The sequence below is a fragment of the Artemia sp. Qi Xiang Cuo genome, chromosome 7 (genome assembly GCF_049724085.1).
Source record: "Artemia sp. Qi Xiang Cuo chromosome 7, ASM4972408v1, whole genome shotgun sequence".
In the NCBI taxonomy this organism is placed as follows: Eukaryota; Metazoa; Arthropoda; class Branchiopoda; order Anostraca; family Artemiidae; genus Artemia; species Artemia sp. Qi Xiang Cuo.
In genome coordinates, this window is record NC_142800.1 from 33,935,982 (window position 1) to 33,957,245 (window position 21,264).

Here is a 21,264-nt window from a genome sequence, read left to right on the forward strand (position 1 = left end):
GACTCTGCCTGCCTATCAAAAAGGCCCTCTGGTAGGTATAAGGCACAGAAAAATTCATGGATCACGCAAAGATTACTTACTAGAATTGAGCACAAAAATATGCTGTTCAGGCAATATACTAAGAATCCCAATGAATCTGGTACCGAATTCAAAAGCTATAAAAACACTTCGACATCGTTGCTTAGCTAAGCTAGACAGGCATTTTACCATAAACAGTTTCAAGAAGCAGAAGGATCACCAAAGAAGACATGGACTCTAATCAATGAACGCCTGATTAAGCAAATAAACAATACATTTCCTGAGACCATGAAGAAGTCAGGAGAAACACTTTCAACATTGCAACAAGAAGTAGCCAACTCCCTGAACAAATTTTTTGGCAGGTATTTGAGAAGCAACCGTAGAAGAAGCTTCGAACAGTCAACTATCTGCAGAGATAATTATAAAAATACCTACCTTCGTCATCTAGCTCCTCTATGTTTCTGTCACCTGTCATCAACAGATAACAGGTGATTGTCGGTCACTCAACAGATTGGGGCAGGTGAAAAACGGTCACTCTGAAGGTCCAGATGGGTCGTCAACTTACCTCATCAATGATACCATGGATTGCTATGTCAGCGTTATCGCACTTGTCTTCAATTCTTGCTTTTAGGACGGAATCTTTCCCACCATTTTCAAGTAGGCGAGGTTCATATCCCTCTACAAAGGTAGGAACCGCAAGCAGCCCTAGAACTACAACAACCCTATCTCTATTCTCTCTGGTTTTTCGAAAATTATGGAGCCTTGCATCTACAACGGAGTGATTAATTATCTGACTGAGTCTAACTTCTTCATCATGCATCAGTTTGGATTCAGGCCTAGGTACTCTACCAAGCATGCTATACAGGTTTTACTACAATCTACAAATGATGCAATGGACCGTGACGAAATACCAGCTACAATATTTGTGGATGTGAAGAAAGCCTTTGATACAATTTGTCCCCTGATTCTCCTCGGTAAGCTTGACAACTACGGAATAAGAATCAAGGCTCTCTTACTCATCCAGTCTTACTTTACTGGTAGGAATCAATTTGTGGATGGAGGTACAGTAAAATCGGTAAAAACCCGTGTTCAGGAAAGGTAGGAGTACCGCAAGGTTCAATCCTTGGACCAATTCTATTTCTAATATACGTCAATGACCTTATAGACACAATCGCAGGTGATGGATTTGCTCTACTGTTCGGAGACGACACACGTAATTCTGTCACAGGTACAGCTGAATCATCGGTTAGAGAAAACATCTGTTGTAGTCTAATGAAGCTATTGCAGTGGTTTACTGACAACCGTATTGTTTTAAATTCATCGAAGACCCATTTTATCATCTTTTCTCGACTTTCTCAAATATCTAACCATTTTAAGGGAGAAATAGCCACCATTACTAGAAAGGACTCTTGAAGTACCTAGGTTTTATAGCTGATGAAAATTTATCTTGGAAGCTTCATCTTGAAAGACTAAGGATTTGGCTAGGAAGAAATGTAGGATTACTGCGATGTCTAAAATTTACCTCCATTTCCCTGACTTTAAGTCAGTTTATTATTCTTTAATTCATTCTTATTTTAATTATTGTTCCATTGCTTATTCAAATACTTTTAAATCTCGAATTAAGCACCTTCAAAGTCTTCAAAATAAGGCCCTTCGTACATTAAACACACTCTTTCCTTCCCCATCGGTGCTCCCTGATAAATCAGCTACTAAGAGTCTCTATACATTTTTGTGCATATTGCCAGTTGATCTCGTCCTTCCAGTCCACTCTGTCCTTTTTAGACTTAAACAAAATAAAGAAATATTACCACTGGCTCTTGATTCATTAATTTCTCGCTAATTTCTTTTTTTTCAGAATAGGTATAGTCTAAGAAGACGTTCAGCTAAATTGCCTTGCCCTAGAATTCATACTGAACGATCCAGATTTTTTCCAAAAAATTCAGTAATAAAGTTTTGGAACATATATGAAAGTTATGTAAATTCACATTCTTCTATTTCTCTTTCTAAAAATAAATTAAAATTATACCTAATAGATAATTATTAAATAATATGAGGCCATGGTTGCCGGTGCTGGTGTTTATCTATATAAAGATTGTTATTCGATTTGGAATGTTGGCTGTGAGTTGAATCTGGTGTCTTATTTTATTTTTTAATTATTTGTATTTTATTGTTTATTATTATTCATTTTTCATTACTTTTACAACATTATTTATTTTTTCTTCTAAGTGTGCCGGTTTTCGAGCATAAATCACTTTGCAGGTACCCTCTTTAAATATTTTTCTTTTCTGTTGCATAATGTGTTATAGTGAATGTAATTGGCTTGAAAATTAAAAGAACTTGAACTTGAACAGTCTTTTCAACAATAGAAACAATATATGAAATTATATGCAGAGGTCAAGAAAAAACAGTAATTGTGAAATGTGGAACACCTTAAAGGATTTGTAAACAAGCCATGTTTACAATGGGGTGCATACCATTAATGTTGTTTTTGGCCAATTTGTCCATGGCGTTTCAGTCAGCAAGTTGAGGGATAAGTATCTGTTATGTACAGATTACATCTAGAGAAATTATTGACGAGCTGATAATTCAGATACGATATGCTCGATCGTTCTATTTGTGGCTGAAAAACTAATGAGCCAGATTATAAATCTGTCGCCTGACAAATTTATTCTTGGTTCTGAATCAGTCTGATAGAAACTTGCTTCCTTACCATACGAAAGTGGCCCCAGTAGGAACACTGGGACCACCTGATTCATACCATCATTTAGTTTCTGATATACTCAAAAGTTTATCGTTTTTCCAAACTGTTTTTCATCTCAATTTCGCCTGCATCCTTATGATACTCGAGGAATGAGGTTGTAGATGATAATTTAATTACTTTTGCCATCCTGAAAGCTAAAAGCAATTCCTTGTAAAATTTTAAATAAAAATAATAAATAAACCCTTAAATGTTAGGAGCCGAGCCAATGAAAAGCTGATAGTCAGTTTTGTAGTTCTGCAAATCCATGCATTGTCACTAAGAGCCATTTTCATACTGCTTACCTGCATATTCTGCACTAACTACGAAAATTTGACACAGTGGATGCTGTTTATAAAGGCAATATATAAATGAAACGATTTGTGTCTATAGGAACAATTTGTATTTGTATAATCAAGCGGCTGATTTAAAATCTATGGGCCGCCAAGATACAAAACACAAACAAACTAAGTCACGAGCAAATGACATAAATTGGCCCCATATTTAAGATGCAGAGATTCATCTTTTATAGAAGGTAGTTAATCTACTAGGTTTGGGTTCAAATCCAAATTACAAACGACAAGTGTAGCGAAAGTTTAGGCAATTCAGGCAATTAGAGCCTTTATTACAAGCTGCGTTTTTGTTCTTGACCGGCACATTTACAATGGTCACGGTCACATTAAGTAGCTGAACTAAACATCTTTTTCTGCAAAAACAAAAATGAAAGATTTTTAACAGAAAATAAATGTATGTTGAATGAGACATTTTTCAAATATTGAAACGCTTTATCATTCACTAATGGAATCATGTATAAGATATTGTCCTGTCATTTGTTTAAAAACATTTTCAACTCATTTTAAAATTCTCCAGATAATTCAAAGCAAAACCATAAGAATTCTCGGTAACTCCATCCATTGTACTACATTAATTTTCTTCAGAAACACAAACTTTTATTAAGCTTTAGTCAGCTAATGAATTTGGAGTAAACTAATTTTCCAACAAATTTTTTTTTTTATTTTAGTATCGTTGTCACATTTTTGTCTCGGATACTTCTTTGGCTTGATTTAAAACATATAGACTCCCTGCAGTGAATTATGACAGGACAAGATTTTCAATAAGATTTCAAAGCCCTTCACAGCAAACAAACTTAAATAGTAATTCAAAAATCCAAATAGCCTGCTAGTCAAAAAATAAGAAAAGAAAAATATTTGTCGAAGAGCTCGGATAGGTCTTTACATTCATTCCTGAAAGAAGTAAAATGGTAATATTAAAACTATTGAGCGATTCCTGGAGATCTCATAGCTAAATAAATATATTTCGAATAAAACCAAGAGAACAGACTCCTCCCCTCAAAGTTCAGTGACAATCTTCGGAGATTACCACATATAATTTTTCGAGATTTTGCGCATTTTAACAAAAAGCCTAAAAACCAACGCATTTCAAAAATAAATTTGCCGATAGCTCTCTTCCTTCAAGAAAAGTATCCAACACTGCCCATAACCATAAAAATATAATTTATAGTAAATACATTGATAAAGCCATGTTCCTGTGATACCAGCATAGAATGTTGAAGAGGGTATGGGCCTACATTACTTCCTCTAAAAAATGTTTTTGTCCTTTTTCAACAATATGTCCAAATTTAAAAACATGAAAAACAAATTTCCAGCAAATAAATAGGTTAATCACTCACTCCCCTTAAGAAGCGGTCGACAGCTGCCACCCAGTTGAAAAATAATCAATAGATTTTAGGTTGATTTAGAGATTTTCTTTAATAATCCAGTGTTTTATTTACCTTTTTAATGATTTTTTGGTTTAGGCAAGGAAAAAATCACTAGAAATAGCGATAAATCTATTTGTAATTTCGTCAGACCATGGCCAAAAAGAGACAAACTATTTGGAACAACTGAAAAGCATTGAATGTAATCGGGTCATTCGACAACTTTAATACAAACTAGATTGAAATATGCATTATGAATATTCACAAAAAACAAGGCGTTTCTATGGGAAGTGAAAGTAAATTGACCCTTTCCTACTCAGTACACTTAAGTATATCTTTCATCGATAACGGTCATTTGGATTAAATCAGTACACAAAATCAAATTTCGTAGAAGAAAAAATTTGTTTTTTTAAGTTGGATTCTTCTTAAACCAACAAATTTAATATCGAATTGATCAATTTTTAAGGGTAAAACGTATCTTTGTTACGGACCTTACAATTATGCCAAATTCTAATTTTTATTTTCATTTTGAATTTTCAACGGTAAAAACACCTTTCATATTAGGTATGTTGCCAGAATTAGGTTTGATTGAACTCATCCCTTAAAATTGAATCAGCAGTTACAAAATAGCGTAATACAAAACCTAATAGGTAAAGAGTTAGCTAGTAAAATTTACTGTTCCTACTTTTGGTCAACAATTTTGTATTTCTAGACCATTGTGGCACAGTGACTTAGAATTAAATCGACTGACAAATATACATGGCACACCTACTCAGAGCCCTGACCAATGTAAAAAGCAGCCTTCAATTTTGGACGAGCAAATGTTTTACCCTTCGACGAGTGATTAATTCCATACTTGTTAAGCAAAATATTTTTTAAAATGAAAACAAAATTTTTCGTACTAGTTTAATAAGAAAAAAAAAATCAATGAAGTTTTCAGGGAAATTTCTGTGCAACTTGATCAATGAAAGTTGCTAACTTGACATCGCGATCACTGATCCCTTGGCATTCATGAGTAGCAAGAGTAATGTTCACCTTGTTATATACATTAAACCACTCTGGGTGGTGATCCGACTTTTCAGCTTCGAGGGCAACCATGGACATGAATCCCCAGGCCTGAAAAAAAATTGTTGTTGTAGTTTTAAAAACCGTTTGTGGGCTGACAACCAAAAGTAAAATAGATAAAAATTCACAAATCGACTATTTGAATCCTGGAATGGCCACTCTAAGAAATCCAGCTATGCGATTGCACCCAAAACTCCAAATATATAGTTTTTTTTTACACAGATTATATGCAATTAGATGAGAAAGTTCAACTGTCTTAAAAAAAAAGAAACTAAAAAAAAACAAAAAAACTAGTGACCGGTAGCAATTTTTACAACTGTTTTGTAATTTTATCCCAAAATATTATCATAGAAACCGTTTGTGGGCTGACAACCAAAAGTAAAAAAGAGAAAATTCACAAACCGACTATTTGCATCTTGGAATGGCCACTCTAAGAAATCCAGCTAGGCGATTGCACCCAAACCTCCAAAAATGCAGGGGTTTTTGTAAACGGATTATATGCAATTAGATGAGAAAGTCCAACTGTCCAAAAAAAATAGTGACCCGGTAGCAATTTTAAAAACTACTTTGTCAGTTTTACCACACAATATTATCACATTATATATGATAAACTACTATGTAATGAGTAGCAAGCAAATATAAAGTTTCAAATATTAATATATTAATGTTTTATTACAAAATGGAAATCCAAAAATGAAATATGATTCGCAAAAGAAAAAAAATATTTTTGGTTTGAGCTCGCCCGAAGTGGGTTTATCCGCAAGTTTTGGAACTGGTCAAACAGTTCGTGGTAACGAACTGTAAGTAAGGAGCGACCCGACTCAATAGTAACCGAAACTCTAAGAAACGGAGTTTTCATACCAGTAGATACATCAAAAGAATCGAATTTTTATACTGATTTCAAATATATAAGTTTCATACCATACCAAGTCCTACCCATCAAAAGTTACACGCCTAAGAAAAATTGCCTTATTTTCAAAAAAAGGGGAAAACACCCCCTAAAAGTCATTGAACTCTAATGAAAATCACACCATCCGATTCAGCATATCAGAGAACTATACTATAGAAATTTTAAGCTTCTATCTGAAAAAATGTGGAGTTTTGTATTTTTTTTTTTGCCAGAAGAAAGATCATGGATGCGTGTTTATTTGTTTTTTTTTCGGTTTTTGTTTTTTCCCAGGGGTAATCGCATCGACCCAGTGGTCCTGGTCCTAGAATATCACGGGAGGCTTATTCAAACGGAAATTAAAAGTTCTAGCGCCCTTTTTAAGTTTAGTCTTACCCATCAAAAGTTACAAGCCGGAAAAAAATTTGCCTTATTTCCAAAAAAAGGAGAAACACCCCATAAAAGTGGTAAAATCTTAATGAAAATCAAACCACCAAATTCAGCGTAACAGAAAACCCAACTGTAGATGTTTCAAGCTCCTATCTGCAAAAATGCGAAAAAAAAAAAAATCACGGATGCGTGTTTTTTTTCCCCAGGGGTGATCGTATCGATCCAGTAGTCCTAGAATATCGAGAGAGGGCTAATTAAAACGGAAATTAAAAGTTCTAGTGCCCTTTTTAAGTGACCAAAAAATTTGGAGGAAAACTTGGCCCCCTCCCACGCTCATTTTATTCCCGAAGTCACCTAATCAAAATTTTGAGAGAGCCATTTGGTTCAGCATAGTCGAAAATTTAATAAATATGTCTCTGAGGATGACTTAATCCCCCAGAGTTCCCGGGGGAAGGGCTTCAATTTATTAACTTTGCCCATTTTTTAAATATAGTAGGCTATTGGTTATTGGGAAGTATACAGACTTTTTCAGGAGGGATTTTTTTCTGGTGTTTGGGGGGGGGGGGCAGGGCGGTGGGGGGGAGGAGTTGGTTACTTGGGAAGATCTTTCTATGGAGAATATTTCCTTGGGGGAAGGGACATTTCTACGAAGGGGGCGCCATATTTCTCAGCATTATTTTAAAACGATCAGAAATTAAATAAAAAAATAAACCAGTTTTTTCAACTGAAAGTAAGGAGCAACATTACAACTTAAAACGAACAGAAATTATTACATACATGCTAGTCAATACCTCGCTCTTTACGTTAAAGTTTTTTTTTAGTACTTTCAAAAGAGCTATCTATTCTAATTAAACGGCCCTTGTGATTCAGGGATATGTGATTCGAACAAAATTCGAACTTTAGCCTAAAGAGCGAGATTTTGACTAGGGGGAGAACACCCTCATATACGTAATAACACATGCGTAATAAAAAACAACAAAAAATAAGCGATACGGCTCAATAGTAATCAAAACTTTAAAAAACAGAATTTTGATGTCAATAAATATATCAAAAGAATGGGCTTATAACGCTGATTCTGAATGTATAAATTTCATCAAGTTTAGTATTACTCATCAAAGACTACGAGCCTGAGAAAGTTTACCTCATTTTTGAAAAAGGGGAAAACACCCCCAACAAGTGTGATTTTCTTAATGAAAATCACACCATCAGATCCGGCGTATCAGAAGACCCTAATACATAGGTTTCAAGCTCATATCTGCAAAAATGTGCAAATTTGTATTTTTTGCTAGAAGAAAGATCACTGATGTGTGTTCATTTTTATTTTATTTTTTCAGGGGTAATCGTACCGACCCAGGTCCTAGAACATCAAGAGAAGGCTCATTCAACCGGAAATTAAAAGTTATAGTGCCCTTTTTAAGTGAGCAAAAATGCTGGAGGGCAACTAGGCCCATCCCACACCCCATTTTTTCCCAATTTCGTCAGATCAAAATTTTGAGACAACCAGTCTGTTCAGCATAGTTGAAAAACCCAACAAATATACCTTTGAAGGTAACAAATTCTCCCTAGAGCCCTTATGGAAAGGTCTTAAAGTTATAAAATTTGTCAATTGTGTACGTATAGTATTTGTTATTGGGAAGTATGCATACATTTTTTTTTTGGGGGGGGGCGAATTTTCTACTGGGGGGGGGGGTCCATAGGGGGAGTTTTCCAAGGGGAGGGAAGTTTCCAGGGAGTAAAATTTTCAGGGGAAATTTTACACTGGGGGAATTTGCCAGAATTCCAAAACGAAATTCTTTTTATGAGTCTAGCTTTCATTTTGCCGACTCATTTTAAGGCGTGGATATGTTAAAGGTAATTGTGTGGGGTAAATTATCACCGAGATTGATTTATCTAGAGAATATTTATGTAGGGAGGAGGGATCTTTCTGTGGAGGTGGAGCCACGAAAAAAGGAGAAAACACCCCAAAAAAGTCATAGAACTCAAATGAAAATCACACCATCCGATTCAGCGTATCAGAAAACTCTACTATAGAAACTTCAAGCTCATATCTGCAAAAATTGTGGAATTTTGTATTTGTTACCAGAAGAAAGATCACAGATGCGTGTTTATTTTTTTTCCAGGGGTGATTGTATCGACCCAAGAGTCCCAGAATATCGCAGGAGGGCTTATTCGAACAGAAATTAAAAGTTCTAGTGCCCTTTTCAAGTGACCAACAAAATTGAGGGCAATTAGGCCCCCTCCCACGCTAATTTTTTCCCTAAGTCACCCTTTTGAGAAAGCCATTTTGTTCAGCATGGTCGAAAAATACAATAACTGTGCCTTTGAGGATGACTTAATCCCCCACAGTCCCCAGGGGAAGGTCTGCAAGTTATGAACTTTGCACAATGTTTATGTATAATTAAGTTTAAAAAAAATCCTAAAAATAACTTATTCAAAGAAAAGTAAAGGCAATTTTAATCTTAAGCTCAGCAGATACAAATACCTATTAAAATTCAAACTCAAAGCGACCAGAAATTATTATTTAAGAATAAATGAGACCCAAAACAAACAGAAACTAAACAAACAATCATAGCCAAAAACATACAAAAAGTAATAATATAAATGAATAAATAGATCTAAAAGCGAGTAATGCTTAGATTGAATATGAAAATCAAGCTTAAAAGGAAAAACATATTTTGCTATTGAAGTATAAATGAAACTTAAAACGAACAGAAATTAAATAAACAATCAATTCAAACAAACATACCATAGATATTACTTTAAATGAATAAATATATCTTAAAACGAGTGAAACTTAAATTGAATATGCAAATCAAGCTTGAAACGAACAAAAACCACTACAAACAAGAGTTTGGATATGACCTCCTTATCTCACTGTAAAAGTCTAAAACCTACTGCGTCATTGGCGCTTTACTGAAAACCAATTTTATAAAAAATATTTTCTTTTGAACTTAATATTGAAAAAAAACATTAAAATTATAGTAAAATTTTGAACTGATGAGCTTTCAGCAATTAATATAATTATACATCATATATTCAGTTAGTAGGAATGGGCCAGAAGGCACAGAAGGGACCGTGTGCTGCCATCTATAATCGAGTCTAACGGGACAGGGTCAATGACACCTTTTTCAATGTCAATCAGGGGATGTTTCTAAGCCTATTGAGTACAGACGGGAGTGACGTCACAGTCAGATTATTGATCTACGAAGGGGACAGATTTCTGGGAAATTGATTAAATAATCGACGGTGAATTTTCGAGTCTAACGGGACAGGGTCAATGACACCTTTTTCAAGGTCAATCAGGGGATGTTTCTAAGCCTATTGACACGGAACGAAGTTTCCACATGCGCACTGAATACCTAACCTGAATCAGTGGTATTGATCTACGAAGGGGACAAGATCAGACTAGATTTCTAGGAATTATGCGGGACTCTAAAGAGATAGAAATTCCATTTTTAAATATGGCTTTTCTACTTTAGTGTCAGAGATAAATTAATATTCTGTTTTTAAATATGGCTTCTCTGGTCTTTAGTGTCAGAGATAAATTAATATTCTTTCGAAACCTTAATATTGTAACTAGGAACACCTTAGATATTTTTTTCAGAAATTCAAACAGGATCAAGACCGATTCAATATATTTAAACGCGGGAAATGGTTTCCTGGCAATTTTATATGTGACATCACAAAAGGATTCCAAAACAAAAGGAACATTCTAAAATTACAGACAGAGATTATTCAGTCGAAATAAAATAATCAACATTTTAGGGGTTATTTTGGAGAAATAGTTCTAGACATTTTAGAGAATGATCTGGGGCGAAACTTTGTGGTCGTTATAATACACAAGCTCTATTTAAACAGTGTTGTAAGGTCCCCTACCTCAATCTCCCGAGGAACCAACTTTTTTGCGCCCCACCCCGATTTTTTACACTTTTTTTTTGAAGTTTTTTTTTTAAGTTTTTTTATATTATTTTTTAGCATGATATTTTTTTCAGCTTTTTTTTACATGTCTTAGAATGAACAAGTACACAATATGGGATTATGTGAGACGATTATGGATTTGAACATCAATGACCGCAACCATCAATGACCCTAGCCATCAAGAACCTCAACCTCCAAGGTCCCCTACCTCAACCCCCCAGGGCCCCCTCCCCAACTTTTTGCCCCCCCCTGTTCGTTTTAAGTTTCATGTATACTTCAATAGCAAAATATTTTTCATTTTAAGCTTGATGTTCATATTGAATCTAAGCATTAATCGCTTTAAGGTCTATATATTCATTTATATTATTACTTGTTGTATGTTTTTTCCTATGATTGGTTATTTAATTTCTGTTCGTTTTGGGTCTCATTTATTCTTAAATAGTAATTTCTGGTCGTTTTGAGTTTGAATTTTAACAGGTCTTTGTATCTGCTGAGCTTAAGTTTAAAATGGCCTTTACTTTTCTTTGAAAAAATTATTTTTCGAGAAAGTATTTTTTAATTAATCCAATCAAATGAGCCCACTCCGAAGTTTATACGAGCATACCTTCTATAAAAACCATATATGTCCTTAGAGCAATACTTACAACCCCTGCCCCGGGGCCTGGGGGGTTGTTTCGACACAGGAGATTTTCTTATCTGACCTTTGAACTATTTTTAACGAAATGGCTATACGTAAAGGAGTTTTTGTAATATGATCTTTGAACTATTTTTAACAAAATTGCAATCTCAAATTTTTTATGAGATGCATTTCGGGAAAAGGGCTTGGGGGAGAGCTAGTTGCCCTCCGATCACTTTTGACTCTTAAAAAGGGCTCTAGAACTCTCCATTCCAATCGAATGAGCCCCGTTTGAAGTTTATACGACGACCCCTTCTATATGAATTGCTTCTGGGAAAAAATAAATGGAATGTGGGGGGAGGCTAGATATCCTCCAATCACTTTTGACTCTTAAAAAGTGAATTAACTTTCAATTTCCTATCAAATGAGTCCTCTATGAAGTTTATACGAGCATCCATTTCATAACAGCCATATATGCCCCAGGTTACAACACCTACTCCCGGGCCCTGGAGGGCTGTGTCGACACCGGAGTTTTTGTTATCTGAACTTTTAACTATTTTTAACAAAATGTCTTTAGGGCGTGGAGGAAGAGGGGGTTACTTGCCCTCCGATCTCTTTTGACTCTTAAAAAGTGAACAAATAGTTTGTTGTATGACCTTTGAACTATTTTTAATAAAATGGCTATTTTAAAAAATTTATCGGATGGGCTTGATGAAAAAAGGGTGTGTGTAAGGGGGGGGGGGGCTAATTGCCCTCGGATATAATTGCATCTTAAAAAGTGAACTAGAAGTTTCACTTTCCAATTAAATGAGTCCTCTCTGAAGTTTATACGAGCATCCCTTTCATAAGAACCATATACGCCCCCAAGACAACACTTACAACACCTAACACCAGGGCTCTGGGGGGGGGGGTTGTGTTAACAACGGAGTTTAAAAAACTGGCTATCTCAAAATCTGTAGCGGACGGGTTTGGGGAAAAAGGGCCTGGGGGGGCTAATTGCCCTTAAATCTCTTGACTCTTAAAAAGTGAACTAGAATTTTCAATTTCCAATCAAATGAACCCACTATGAAGTTTATAAGAGCATTCCTTTCATAAGAGCAATACATGCCTTTAGGGCATAACTTAGAACACCTTCTCCCGGGGTCTAGGGGGTTATATTGGCACCGGGAGTTTTTCTTATCTAATCTTTGAATTATTTTTAACCAAATGTCTATCTCAAAATTTTCATCAGATGGGTTTGGAAAAAGAAGGCATGGGGGGGGGGGGGCTAGTTGCCCTCGGATCTCTTTTGACTATTAAAAAGTGAGCTCGAAATGTCAATTTCCGATCAAATGAGCCCTCTCTGAAGTTTATACGAGAATCCCTTTCATAAGAACCATATACCCCCAGAGCACAACTTGCAACACCTGCCCCCGGGCCCTGGGTGGTTTTGTTGACACCGGAGTTTTTTATCTGACCTTTGAACTATTTTAACTTAACGGCTATCTCAAAATTTTTATCAGTTGCATTTGGGGAGAAAGGGGCGTGGGGGGCTAGTTACACTCCAATCTCTTTTGACTCTCAAAAACTGAACTAGAACTTTCGATTTCCAATCAAATGAGCCCTCTCTGAAGTTTTTACGAACATCCCTTCCATAAGAAGCATATATTCCCCCAGGGCACAACTTACAACACCTGTCCTTGGGCCCTGGGGGGCTGTGTCGACCCCGGAATTTTCGTTATATGGCATTTGAACTATTTGAAAAAAATGGATATCTCAAAGTTCTTATCGGATGGGTTTAAGGAAAAAAGGGCTTGGAGGGGGGGGGGGGCTTGGTGCCCTTCAATCTCTTTTGACTCTTAAAAGTGAACTAGAACTTTCAATTTCCAACCAAATGAGCCCTCTTTGAAGTTTATACAATCACCCTTTCCATAAGAACCATATATGCCTCCAGGGCATAACTCATATCGCCTGCCCTCGGGCCCTGGGGGCTTATGTCGACACCGGAGTTTTTGATATATGATCTTTTGAACTATTTCTAACAAAATAGCTATCTCAAATTTTTATCGGATGCATTTGAATTTTTTTTTTTTTGGGGGGGGGGGGCTGGTTACCCTCCGATATCCTCTGACGCTTAAAAAGTGAACTAGAACTTGCAATTTCCAATCAAATGAGCCCTCTCTGAAGTTTATACGAGCATTCCTTGCATAATAACCATATATGCCCCCAGGGCATAACTTATTTCCCTTGTCCTGAAGACTGTGGGGGGAGTGCCCTGCTCAAAAATACAATTTGTAGAACTTTCAACTACGAGGAACAAAATGGCTATCTCAAAATTTTGATTGGATGTGTTTGGGGAAATGATGGGCGTGGAAGGGGTGTTAGTCCAATCAGTTTCGACTTTTAAATTGCATTTAAATGGCATTTTCTCTGCTAATATACTTAGTCTGCTACTATACAAATTTAGTAATCGAGATCAATGTTAGACGGTAGATAATATTTTTTTCTTTTCCAATAAACCACCATGTAGCATTTGTCTATCGTCCATTTTTATGGCAGATATTGGAACAAAGAAATAAAAAGTCATTAAGGGTTTGAGATCTATGCAAGAAGCCAGAGTTTCGGCGCGATAAAAAAGAACAAAAAAAAACAAATGAACAATGAAAAAAAAGAAAAATATACGAAGATAATTCTCAGCCTGGAGATAACGAAAACAAAGTAGATATCTCTGCAGAGCCACTATGTCGTCTTCAGTTCTAAAAAATATGTATACTATAAAAGGAAACAACTAACTCTTGGAAAGTAACCTTAATGAGAGCAAAACCGACTGAAAATCGAAACACGAATAGAGTGACTGTTTAAAAATTGGATTTGATATGCATTTTATCCATAGCTACTGATGCAGCTTGTGATTCGACTTGTGCTAGCGCGACTTATTGATATTTTTTTATAATGCGATGGAATAATAAATCAGCCTGTAATAATGAGGCTTTATCAACATACTTTTAGTTTATCAATAACTCTAAACAATAGGGCGTTACTCATCTTTGTGCTAAGATCTTTTGACAAAGAACGCTTAAAAGTGAAATCTTAGTACTAAGATCTTACACCTTATAGCGTCTTTCGTCATTCTGCTCTTATCAGCGGTCTAAGAACAATGATGAGTATGAAGTTCTCACAATGAAGTTCTCTCATCATTGTTCTATATGAAAGAAAGATGGCGTCCTTCACACTTTTTGGTAACATCAGTGAGCTGTAAGATCTTAGAACAAAAATGAATTAAAAGAACGGAAATCTTTGCAGAAAGATGTGAGATGTTAGTTGTAAGATCTTAAGGGCTCGACACACGTAGCTGATTTCGGGAATTGATTTCAGCATCAGTGGACAAACGATAGCGGTAAGAAAAATTTGTTGAAAGAAAAAAATTATTGTGCGAGATTTCCAAACAAAAAATCATGGACACAAATATTCAACTGGAGTTTATTAACACTTGCATGATTGATCTCAGCTTAGTTCTCAGTTTAGTTCTCAGCTCAGTAGCGGGGTCTTTCACCACAGACATCTCTGGCTGACTATTTATTTGTATCCCTATTTTTTGTGATGACCATGATGAAAATCGGCACCGAAAACCAGAAAATTTTTCAAGCTCAAATCGACACCGATTTCTGTTAAAATCTGCGCTGATTTGGAAATCAGTTCCCGAAATCAGTTACGTGTGCCCAGCCCTTAAGTGCAAAAGAACGGCCGTAATATAACAGCCCCTAGCTGCGATCTGGGTTTGACTAGATGACGCGTCTGCAATACATCTTGTCAACAATACATCAATACATCTACAAGACGCGTCTACAATGGAGGCACGAAATTTCATATATGAAAATTCATACACGCAATATTAATACACGAAGTTTCATATACGCGGAACTTTATACACAGAGATTTGGGCACTTGTGCATTATATCCTACACACGAAAGAAGTCAAGTTTGGATCATGCTAATGAAATAAAATAAAATAGGATGAAAATTCAATAGTTTAGAAACAAATTTGGACTATATATTTGCCCATTAGGGGGAGGGGGGAGGGGTGGGCGGTAAAGCATAGCATATATTAAATACGTAACCTAATCTAGGTACCTTTTCCACCCCTAAACCCCAAAAACAACAGTTTAAATATTTTAAACGCAATAAGAAATCACGCTTTGCGATCCATTTATCCATTGCAAATACCCGTATGACTGGTTTCCTGTAGTATTTCCTTATACAGTCTATAGCGTTGTGTAGGATATAATGGACAAGTACAGAAATTTGATATATGAAAAACCATACATTGGGAAATTTAATATGCGAAGAATTATACACGGATACTAAAATAACTTATCAAAATATATAACATAATTTTCAATTAAATGATATCATATTTAATTACAATTACATGTGCAGCAACCGAGCGAAAATAGTCCATGGCGGGCAAAATCTATCTTTCTCCACGTCATTTTTTAAACGCGGAGCATTGTCACGATAAGTTTTTTTCTGTGAATCCTGTTGACCTGCCATGTACTGGGAAATTCGGACTGGATTCAATAATTGGTCCGGTTTTAGATTGACAATTAACTTAATTAACCAAATGGATGGATGTTCGGCTCCAAATATGGAATGAAGCCCACGATGCCAACCTTCAACATAACTGTTTGTCCTTGCAGTGCCTTGATTGACTCCCAGTTGTAGAGGTGTCACAGTTATAGCCTGTCTTCCCTACCTTACTGCTAAAAGCGTTATGGCTTATAAAAAATTTCCACATTGAAAAAGTATATAATAGTTTTTCATATTTGATTTTTCTCCAGGTATGATTTTTCATATATCATATTTCTCCATGTATGATATGTCGTATATGATATTTCTATATTTGATATTTCTTTTGTATGAATTTTCGTTCATGAATCTTCGATATATGAATTTCCATATATGAAATTTCGTAGACTCGTCAACAATTCATCTTGAACTTGGAGGAGTTTTATGGAATTTAATATTCCAGTAAATAAGAAGCAGCTTTTAATGATTATTAGACAGATTAATACTAAATTTACTAATTAGTAGAAAAGTTATCATAAATATAATCCACAGGAATAACATCAAATATCAATTATCAAAATATTTATTTACATTGGAAACTAATATTTCTAATTTTTTGAAGTAATTTAATGGCATGATTATCAAGATTTAATATCCTTTTTCAAATCATTATCGAGATTAGCCTCCTCAACAATATACAAATTCACCTGCATGCAGTAGACTGGAGTCCACAAAAGAAGAAAAACCCATATATAGATTTGAAGGTTCCCAATCAAGAAATTGATCCAATCTTCTAAGCCGTAAATTATAGCTGAAGATTTTTCCTCCTGTAGTTTCCAGAAATTTAGAAATAAAATCGGAGTTTCAGAAAATATCACGTCTTACAGAAGGGCATCTTTTAAATGGTCTTGATTGAACATGAAAGTGAGATTTATAAATATTGTCTTGATGCCGAAGGGAAGGGGGGGGGGTAATATCTTAGCTATTCGATCTGTAGGGCAGTTAAAAAATATTCTATCTTTGTATTTTGTTGTCACCTCTTTATAACAAAAACCATATGGGTGAAAACTGACATACATAAATATGTTTTAAACAAGAACTTTCTTAAGAAATTCTTCATCTAAATTTTTCACAAAAATTGGCAATGTTCGACGCATATTTTTCTCTTGATTTTTATCTTCGTTCAATTAATCCTACTGCAGTTTGCATTTTTCCAATGTATGCAGAGAAATTAAGCTTTGGCAATAATACATTATATTCAAAAGCCATATGGAATTCTTTTTTCTTTTTAGTACAGTTTATCGTAGCTAGTCAGCAATGGCTCTCACTTTGCTCAGGCAAAAAATAACACTACAATCTGACCTTCGCCGTCACGTTCTTTCACCTTCCCGAGAAAAACTTACAAACTAAAATTAAATTATTAGTTTAACTAGAAATAGTGCAATCATTTTCTAATGCTATACTGCTACCAAATTTGAGATTTTGTGTAAAATTTTGAATGGATAGGATAATGGGAAACGAGTTAAAAGTTTGTGATAGCGTACAGCTAAAAACAGAAAAAATAAAGATGCGTTCACACTAGCTATCACCACCAACAAACAGATTCTTGTGATTCTTAATTCAAAGCTTAATGGTCTTCCCATTTTTCAAACTAGGAGTCACAAGAACGAGAAAAAAATACCTGATTAAAATTCTTGAAAGCGAATTCTTTGTAAAGTGCATCACGACCGCTCACTTCTTTCCATCCATTAGAAAAGATAGGTGATAATTTGATGGTCCTATCTTCACCAGTCAATCTTTCTGCAAGCTAGAAGGGGAATACAATTTGATATAAAACAAAATGTAATAAATTGCTTTCAGGAAAAGATAGACAGACCAATCAGTGCCAGATTTACATTACACGTTATCGACTCGTTATCGATAAAATATTTCGAGTCCTTTTAAACACAATGAAGAGCGGCTATATTTTTTTTATTTGATTTCATAAAAAAAACTCACAGGTCCCACTCAAAAAAGAAAAGAAAAAAAAACACACACACACATATCTGAACATGCTGTTCAGATACACAGAATATGAACAGCTCTCTCCACAGCCTTGAATAAAATTAAATACAAAAAAAGTTTTTTTAACTGAAAGTAAGGAGCGACATTAAAATTTAAATCGAACAGAAATTATTCCGTATACGAAAGGGGCTGTCCCCTCCTCAATGCCTCGCTCTCTACGCTAAAGTTTTTTACTGTTTTGAAAAACAGAGTTGTGAGAAAGCACAACAGCAACCTTATAAGAAAATCGAAATATATTTTCTTGTGATTATTATCGCTTCTAATCAGCAGTTGTACCAAACCTATCCTGCTCAAGTCATCCTCAGGGCTATACTGTGGTGTTTATCCTCCCCATAGTATAGTGCAGACGGTTTGATATAATCTATTTTCCCTTATTTTTTTAGTTTTATTTTTGTGTTTAAAGCTTTTTCCAAGAGGCATTTTTCATAAGTCCTCCAAAAAAAAAAAACGTCCCCCCAGATCCCAAATCAAATTCCATAGTGAAAGTTACCCATCCTGGCTGGTCAAGCACATTATCTGAAATTTCTAATTATACCTCCAATTCGGAGAATAGGACAATGATAACTGTAGGTCCTAATGCAACCATAAACGATGATAATGGGTTTCAAGAGGTCCTCTCTAGAAGCTCTAAAAAAAGGAAAAAAATCTCCCCAATTAAAAGCATTTCCCCTCTGCCTGCCCAAGATCCTCCCTTCAAAAACTTAGGAATTTACCTTAAAATTACTCCCACTACCCCCTTTGAAATAAAAAGGATCACTGCAATTAGAGTTGCAATTTTTAAACTGCTAAAATCAATGTTCTCTCTTAACATAAACCGTGATGGATCTCTGCTAATAGCTGTAGAAGATCAGCAATCAGCAGATACAATAATTAACCTTAAATCCCTTCTGAATATCCCAATTATTGCATCTAATTAGAACCCATAAAAATCACCAACAAAAATTGTAGTTTATAATGTTCCCCCAGATATATCTACTCAGGAGTTAAAAGAAGGCCTCTCAGATAGGGTTGGAAACAAAATCCCAGTTGAGGATGTTACCCAACTTGGAAAACCTAACTACTGGCCTAAAAACTAGTAGATCCTTCTTATTCACACTGAAGGATAAAATTGATATCCCAGAAAAATTATTCCTATTTGGACAAATCAAACCACACAAGGAATACAAACCTAAGCCTATTCAGTGTCAGAAGTGTTTCAAACTGGGACATACGACAAACAAATGCAATGAAATTCTCCAAGAGTGTAGTAATTGTAAATCTTTCCATCCTAAAGAGCTGACAACTTGCAACAACACCCAGCCTACATGCATCAATTGCAAAGGCCCACATGAATCTACAAATAAATCATTATGCCCTGCATACAAGAAAAGAGCTCTAACACTCCAAATATCAACAGAGAAGGCCATCCCATACCCCTTTGCAGCAATGGAAGAAAATGCGGCCCAACGATACCAAATAAAGCCTGTAATGAAACCAACCAAACCCCCCAAGTCAAATGCTCCTAATGCATCAAACACCCCATATAAAACAATATCTTCTAAGCCCCCTAGCTCAAATCCCTATCAGAAGGAATCACCAAGCCAGCAAGCCTGGTTTTCCGGGGAGATGAGGCCAGCCCGGCCCTCCCTGCCAAGAAGGAACAAACCAGAAACACTACCAGGAATCAATCCCTTAACCAACAAACAGGATGCACTACCAAAAATGCAATCCCCAAATATAAGCTTATTCATTCTAAACTGTAATGCAGTTCAGGCCATGAACATACATCAACTACAGAAAACAAAAATTATTACAGAATTGGCAAAAATCTACATCCCAGATGATATGCTCATTCAAGCAAAAAAAGATCTTGCTTTACTTTTAACAAAGCTGAACATTGATACACACTCATATGAAGAATAAATCAACAACACAACATTTATTAATACTCCAATGGAATGTAAGATCACTCACAGAAAATAAGCTAAATGAACTAATATCATTTATGAATAATAATTCCATTAATATTGCTTGACTCAAGGAAACTCATTTAACACAAAATCAAAAAATTAAGTCTCTGGGATATACTATCCTGAGAAAGGATAGATCTTCAGAGAGAAAAGAAGGTGGTGTAGCTTTATTAGTTAATAATAATATAAAATTTTGTGGCATCAATTTGCCAGATTTTGCAAATGATGTTGATGTAATTGGTATCAGTGTTTGGCTGAATAATTTAAAAACCTACATAATAAGCTTTTATAACCCTAATGGCCAAACTACAGATGCCAAGGATTTCTTTAATTATATAAATAATTCTAATATGTTAAAAAATATCATTATTTGTGGTGATTTGAATGCCCACAGTCTTTTGTGGGGGAATAAACCAGCAAATAAAGCTGGTAAATTTATTGAGGATATGACTTCAAATAATAATGAATTAGCTGTTGCTACCCCTCCAAACCTGAATACATATTTAAACCCTAAAAGTGGCAAATTCTCCACAATTGACCTACAAATTATGTCTTTAAATTTTTTGAACAAAATTTACATAAATAAAATTGATAGTCTATGTACAGACCACTTTGCTATAATTTGCTCCCTAAATGAGCCTGCTGAAACTTCATCTCATACCTCCAAATATATCAACACTAAAGCAAATTGGTCTATTTTCTAAAATAAGCTAGATGATGAAATTACAAGTTTCACCCAAAGTTCATGCATTTCTAACACAACAGTTGACACACATGCTGAAGCGTTGACATCTTTACTAATAAATACAGCTAATCATGCTATCCCCAGGACAACACCTAAGAAGACATTCCCTAAACAAATTCCTAAAGCATGGTGGACAAATGAGTGCCTAAATAAATGGAGGATAAAAAAGGCAGCTAGGACAGAATTCATAAAAAAACAACACCTACTACATATTTAAAAAAATTACAAGCAGAATCTAATCTAAAAAGGACTATAATAGATGCTAAATATAAATACTGGAATAATTTTGCAAATAATCTCTCCAGAGAAACGCATGAGCCAATTATACATAAAGTCATAAGCCACATATGTGGGAAAAAGACTTCTCCCAACCCACTCCTGTATGAGCTTATACATAATAATACCCATTACGACAATGATATTGAAAAGGCTAACCTATTTGCAACTCTTTTTGTTAATAGGCTAACATCAAATAATCAAAGCAAACTGTCCACAATTCCCATGAACCCTAGTTACCAACCACGCCCAGGATCCAAGTACATAACTAATCCATTATCAATCCAGGAATTGAATAATGCAATACATCTTATTAGGTCCAAAACTAGCAGCAGCTA

The 21,264-nt window shown here is 35.2% G+C and overlaps 1 protein-coding gene across 3 annotated transcripts in view; it reads right to left on the minus strand.

Annotated features, from left to right (window-relative positions):
• Positions 1-3,289: 3,289 nt before the first annotated feature.
• Pcd (pterin-4a-carbinolamine dehydratase) overlaps positions 3,290-21,264 on the minus strand; it is a 74,160-nt gene continuing 56,185 nt past the window's right edge. Inside the window, exons 2-3 of one of the 3 annotated variants that reach the window (XM_089092205.1) lie at positions 17,574-17,699; positions 3,290-5,588 (exon numbers count right to left, since the gene is read on the minus strand). In XM_089092205.1, coding sequence (XP_088948331.1) covers positions 5,409-5,588; positions 17,574-17,699 — 306 coding nt within the window. In that variant the 3' untranslated portion in view covers positions 3,290-5,408. The remainder of the gene's footprint in view (positions 5,589-17,573; positions 17,700-21,264) is intronic. The other 2 variants (XM_089092203.1, XM_089092204.1) reach the window with 2 other exon arrangements.